Source organism: Aethalodelphis obliquidens, unplaced genomic scaffold (genome assembly GCF_003676395.1).
Source record: "Aethalodelphis obliquidens isolate GAN/ISIS:26980383/991018 unplaced genomic scaffold, ASM367639v1 scaffold5, whole genome shotgun sequence".
Taxonomy (NCBI): domain Eukaryota; kingdom Metazoa; phylum Chordata; class Mammalia; order Artiodactyla; family Delphinidae; genus Aethalodelphis; species Aethalodelphis obliquidens.
Genome location: NW_020837949.1, coordinates 4,648,444 through 4,654,994, shown reverse-complemented (window position 1 = coordinate 4,654,994; position 6,551 = coordinate 4,648,444). Strand labels below are relative to the sequence as shown.

The 6,551-nt window shown below is 40.2% G+C and overlaps 1 protein-coding gene across 1 annotated transcript; it reads left to right on the top strand.

The window, feature by feature from the left end:
- Positions 1-805: 805 nt before the first annotated feature.
- LOC113617790 (zinc finger protein 396-like) lies at positions 806-2,495 on the top strand. Its single transcript, XM_027101285.1, has 2 exons — positions 806-1,712; positions 2,434-2,495. The coding sequence occupies exons 1-2, from the start codon at positions 806-808 to the stop codon at positions 2,493-2,495; spliced, it is 969 nt and encodes a 322-aa protein (XP_026957086.1).
- Positions 2,496-6,551: the final 4,056 nt, after the last annotated feature.

The following is a 6,551-nucleotide window of genomic DNA, read 5'->3' as shown; positions in this document are numbered from 1 at the left end:
GGCTCTAGGCGCGCGGGCTCAGTAGTTGTGGCTCGCGGGCTCTGAAGCACAGGCTCAGCAGTTGTGATGCACGGGCTTAGTCTCTCTGCGGTATGTGGGATCTTCCCAGACCAGGGCCCGAACCCATGTGCCCTGTATTGGCAGGCGGATTCCTAACCCCTGCACCACCAAGGAAGTCCTCCACTGTTGTATCGTAGCAGGAGGGTTTTGTACATGTGTTCATATGCGTGTAGCACCCTTCCTTAAACCAGCACCATACACACCTTTTTTTTTGTTTTTAATACATATGACAACATAGTTCTACATTAAGTTCCTTTTTGAGCACTCTAACTGAAAGTTGTACCTAAAATTGAACTGGAATTTCTGCAGATTTCAAATGGTTAAGTCCTTATTTGGGCTTCTAGAACTCTACAGAATGAGTTGAACTCTTCTACTCAGTGATGGTTCTGCAAGAACATCAAGACAGCGATCTTCTCTCATTTATCTTCTCCAACCCTCTGTAAGCAGCTCCTTGCCCCTTTTGTGTTTGTTCATCCCTGTTTTCCTTAGATCTTAAGCATAAAGATGAGATCATTAGGCAACATTTAAGTGAACTCCTGGTTTCTGCTTTTCTAAATATACACAACACCTTGCCTAACCTGTCGATTCCTTTCCTGGATTAGAAGGAATAAGAATAAAGAATTGCTTCCCCGGCTTCTCCCCCAAAACGTGGGGTCGTCCTTCCTAGGCCAGAGGAGTGTCCATAAGGAGAGTTTCACCTTCTTGAAGATTAAAGCCTAGCAGTTCTGAGCTATTCCCAGTCCAAATGTCTGCAAAATTGAGAGAGACATCAAAACTCCTTCCACAAACTTCAGGGGACCCTGACTGCATTCTGGTAATGAAGGTGGAAGAGGGAGGGCAGGCCTGTAATATGGTCTCCAGCCGCCACTGGAGCAGCTACTACAGCTCAGAGACCTACCGCCAGCGGTTCAGGCAGTTTGACTACCAGGAGTCACCTGGGCCCTGGGAGGCTCTGAGCTGGCTCCGCGAGCTGTGCTGTCAGTGGCTGAGGCCAGAGGTGCACAGCAAGGAGCAGATCCTGGAGCTGCTGGTGCTGGAGCAGTTCCTGGCCATGTTGCCTGAGGAGCTGCAGGCCTGGTTTCAAGAGAACCGACCAGAGAGTGGAGAGGAAGCCGTGGTGATGCTGGAGGAGCTGGAGAAAGAGCATGAGACGGTGGCTGAACAGGTCTTTCTTGGACAAAATGAGGACATGCTTGCAAAGAAGCTACCAACTTGTGAAATCACTCAGGAGACAACACGTAGTCAGCTTAAGCCCACAAAAAAGCAACTGCAGTGGGCATTGAAGGAGCTTCACACCTTAAGACAAAATGATAGAGACACCGGAACTATAAATGTGAAATCAGCTTCAAGGCGAAAGACTTCTTCAGGCAAAGAACTGCATTACAAAGTTTCTAACACTCTTCAAATGAATGCTTCCCAGAGTTTCACATTTAGAGGAACCTGTGAACAAGATAGAAAGTTTGAAAGAAGACAGGGAAACCGTCCTCGAAAAAAACAACACAAGTGTGATGAATGTGGGAAAGTCTTTAGTCAGAGCTCAGCCCTTAATCTACATCAGAGGATCCACAGTGGAGAGAAACCTTATACATGTGACGTGTGTGCAAATACTTTCAGCCGAAGTGCAATCCTGATTCAACATCGAAGAATCCACACTGGGGAGAAACCCTTCAAATGTCATGAATGTGGGAAAGCCTTTAGTCAGAGCTCGAATCTTTTCAGACATAGGAAAAAACATGCTGGAGAAAAAGTCCCATCAGTGCTGTGAGGGAGTCAAAGCATTTACTGAGAACTTTTTCAACAGGAGAGCAGATACAAGGCACCAATACTCCTTTAGTATAAATTGGTAGTTTCAGTGGGCACCAATTTCCTTTCAAAGGTTGTAAAAGCCACAGGAGAGAATGTAGAATATTTTCTGTCAGCATTGTTTGCTTTTCTGCTTTTCAGTACAGTGTCAGTTCAGATGATTGAAATTCTAAAGCTTAAATTGGATTTCCATCCCTAGTGCAACTCTTGAAAAGATACTCTCAGACATGTTCTACTGTTTCCATTATTAACACAAATAATGAACTAGTATGTTCCTTTTTAGACAAGTACATTTTCCCTGTTGAGAAGCAGTGTGTGAGTTAGTATATAAGTGGGTATTCTCCATTTCGTTACTTGCACATTGGAGTTATTAGACCAAAGATTAAATCATTTTTTTAAAAAAATTACCTGGGAATTCTCTGGCAGTCCAGTGGTTAGGACTCCACGCTTTCACTGTTGCAGGCCTGGGTTCAATCCCTGATCAGGGAACTAATATCCTCCAAGTCACGTGGCGTGACCAAAAATAATAATAATAAAATAAAATAAATTTCCTGTTTTATTTTCTGTTACCAGATTCAAAATATGAGTATAGGATTGAGGAGACCCAAAAGAATATGTACCTCAAGACCTAAGCTGAAATGTCCAGGGTCATTGTTAGGAAGCAGGTGAGTAAAGGGACTTTACTCATCTCTTACGAAAGCCTGAGAACCTACATACTGTTCTGTTTCAATTTTTAAAATTGAGGTATAGTTGATGTATAATATCATCTACACATACTGTTGATGATACTAAGTAATTTCCTGTGTAGGAAAAAAAAAATCTCCTTTACAATTTATATTGGAAATATCTCAGTGAAAGCATTAAGATTTGCTCTACATGTCTTCAGGAAGTGGCCTAAATATGGTGAGTGTTCTAATAATGAATAGTTATCTGTGGGTGCTTATATAAAGTTGATGATCACCTTAACATAAAGAAATAAGGAAGATGAAGAAAAGACTGATGTTACCTGGTAAGTGCAGCACATAATGGAGAAGCGTACTTACCTGGAAATGGGAACCCTTAACAGCTGGTGACTATCCTTCAGAGTTCTTCATGGCCTCTGTTCTGGCATAAATCAGCTGTGAACATGTTTCAGGCATCACAGGACAACCTTTTCAGGGTCTTATGTGTTCTTAGTAAATGAGTTTCTAGACAATTTATCATGATGTTAAGACCTTGCATTTTGATACTCTTGTACAAATGAGAAAATCACTAAAGTTCGATTAAAAAAAAAAAAAAGAGAAAACCCCAGGAATAGTCATGAAAAAATAAGGGAAAAAAAAAAGAAGTGATGCCACCGGTGAGTTCTAAGAAAATTTGGATTCTGGGCTCTGAGACTAAAATGCTCATCACAATCAGAAGTTGGACTACGATGGACCATGCCAGAGAAAGCTCTACTAAGTCTCAGACTTCCATGGTGGTGCAGTGGTTAAGAATATGCCTGCCAATGCAGGGGACTCGGGTTTGAGCCCTGGTCCAGGAAGATGCCACATGCCGTGGAGCAACTAAGCCCGTGCGCCATAACTACTGAGCCTGCGAGCCACAACTACTGAGCATGCAAGCCACAACTGATGAAGCCCACGCACCTAGAGCCCATGCTCCACAACAAAAGGGGCCACCACAATGAGAAGCCCGCGCACCACAACGAAGAGTAGCCCCCGCTCGCTGAAACTAGAGAAAGCCCACGTGCAGCAATGAAGACCTAATGCAGCCAAAAATAAATAAATTTAAAAATAAATAAATAAAATAAAAATTTAAAAAAAAAAGCTCTGCTAAGTCTCTTCCTCTTGACCTTGAAAGTGTTTATTTTGACGTCACCAGGTTTCTCACAGGATCAAGATAATTATGATGCATGTGTGGTTCTATTATTTTGTGATAATATTTCTGAATTGAAAATATTTAGTAATCTATGTACAGATGTAAAGAGGGTGAAAACTTAGAGAAAAACAAATCTTTGGTTTCATTCGATTAGTATAAATGAGAGTAAAATTTAAAAAAAGGGAGATTGTCAAAATTATGCTGAACAGAGGATATTTTAAAAGGATGAATGTAATAAAATGTATTGGAGGGCTTGTAATCATGAAAATGTTAATAACAGGAAAACCTAAATGGGATTCATATAATTGTTGTTAGGTCAGGAACAGATCAAGTGAATTAAAATACCAGAAGAGTTAGTTAAATTAGGGAAACTGGAACCTCACAGGAACTTAGGTCTGGTGCCTTTTTTAGAAGTTCTAGGAATTCATGATTTGGGATATAGAACCATAATATCTAAGTTTATGGAATTGAGCCCTATAGTGTCTAGTGACACTCTTAAAAGTAATAAAAAGATAATTTTTTCCCACATATTTTCTGATGAAATAAATAATATTAAAAAAAAGAGTCCATTGAGTTTAACCCACATTTAATTCAATCAGATTCTCTTGTTTAAAAAGTAAATGACTGGTATTTTTTTTAAAGTATTCTGACAATATATAACATAATGTCCCCCTTTCCAGGGATTCTTAATAAAACTCTGTATGTATTACAAGAATACATGGATTGTCGTGTCTCCCATGGTGCCACCGTTACCCAATATGGAGGCAACCATGAGAAATGAAAGTCCTTAGAAGGAGAAGGGAAGATAGGCCTCATGGTGAACTTCTTTGTTCCTCATGAAGTGTAAACATTTCATTATCTGAAAATCCAGTCATATCTAGTGCTTGGAGTAACTCCTGAGACAAATGTGGGATTACATGCTCTGCTTAGTTAGAATATTGATAAATATTAGATTAGTAAGGGGAGAGGAGAATACAAATTTTAATTTTAGAATTTTCTGATAGTGATTATACTTTGTAGCTCTAGTAAATATGAATAAGTATTGAGTTTTGTACATTTTCACTTATTAAAAATGTAGGAGTCTTTTTATTTGGGTCTCATTCTTTTTGTAATTAAAGAGAGGAACAAGCCATCTATTAAAGCAGCAAATGCCTCAAAAAAAAAAAGAATAAAGAATTAAGTAGTTAAAGAATGACTAACTCTCCTACCCTAGCTTCCCCTAAGTAAATTTGCAGGTGAAGCCTGAGGACGCAGGCAGATTACGTGGGCAAGAGAACAACCAGTTGCAGGCAGGCCGCGTGAGCAAGACAGCATGGCAAGGAAGACTAGGAGAAGTCAGCAGTCCTGCACGCAATGGAAAAGTGACGCAGAATCTGACCTCCTGCCTTAACAATTAACTGAGATTTTTTTCCCCTTTAAAAATTGTCATGGCTGGGCTTCCCTGGTGGCGCAGTGGTTGAGAGTCCGCCTGCCGATGCAGGGGACACAGGTTCGTGACCTGGTCCGGGAAGATCCCACATGCTGTGGAGCGGCTGGGCCCGTGAGCCATGGCCGCTGAGCCTGCGCGTTCGGAGCCTGTGCTCCGCAATGGGAGAGGCCACAACAGTGAGAGGTCCGCGTACCGCAAAAAAAAAAAAAAAAAAAAAAAATTGTCATGGCTGAGCAGAATCTTTGGAGTTGGTCTCTGGACATAAGTCCACCTTCTCCCCAGATCGCCGGCTTTTCTGAATAAAGCAACTTTCTTCTCTACTGAAGCTTGCCCCTCAGTTTATTGGCTGTTGAGTGGCCAGCAGCAGAACCTGCATTTGGGTACACCTCTCTCTCCCCCATCACCCACCCCTTTATCACATGATTCATTTCTGGCCAAAATATTTTGAGTTTCTCTATTCCTCATGTGGCATTGTAGAACTAAAATAATTGTACATATTTCTTGCCAAAGAAAAACATTCATAGTGGTAAGCTTGCTTGGAATTAAATAAAATGAGTCAATTTCTTTGTGAAAGGTTTGTTTTTGCCATCGTAACTTCATTGTGCCATCACATCGCATATATTGTGCTATCATAGCACTAGGTTACAGATGGTTGCCTTCTGAAGACTCCATCTCAATTACCTGAGTTTCACTTGCATAAATAAGGCAAATAGTCATGTGATTTTTTTGCAGCTGAAAAAGTAAACTTTCAAAATCAAGATAACTTAAAAACAAAGTGTACAGTGTATCTCTTAGAGCAGAAAAAAGTTTAAATACATTTTGTTCTATAGCATGTTTATAGATACTATCAAATTTTCTTATTGAAATGCAAATCAATGGATTCAACTGAAAGACAATTTAAATCCTCAGCTATATAAAATCTCTATGAACTGGAAATCATTTAACTGTAGGAATTAATTTGGCTCTCTTCCTCAGAGTTTTGAAAATGGAGCTTCGACAGGGTCTCTGTTTATGAAAGAATTTGTGCTTGAAAGAGTTTGTGCTTCGACATAAAGATCAAAACACAAGATTGCAGGAAATATTTTAGGACTTTCCCAAATTCTTAAAATGTGTGTGCAAGGAAGAAAAACACTGGGTCTGAGTTAGAAGACTTTGGTTTGTATCCCAGATTTACCTCTTGTTAGTTTTTTATCTATTTGAGCTGCAATTTCCTCACAATACCATTATCTGCATCATAACATTATAACCAGTATTTAGTGAGCATTTACTATATGCCAGCCACCGTACTAAGTGCCTCACACAGAAGATCTAAGTAATCTACACATCAACCGCATGAGGATCATACTCTTATTAACCTGTGTTACAGATGAGCAACAGGCTCAGAGAGGTTAACTAGCTTGCC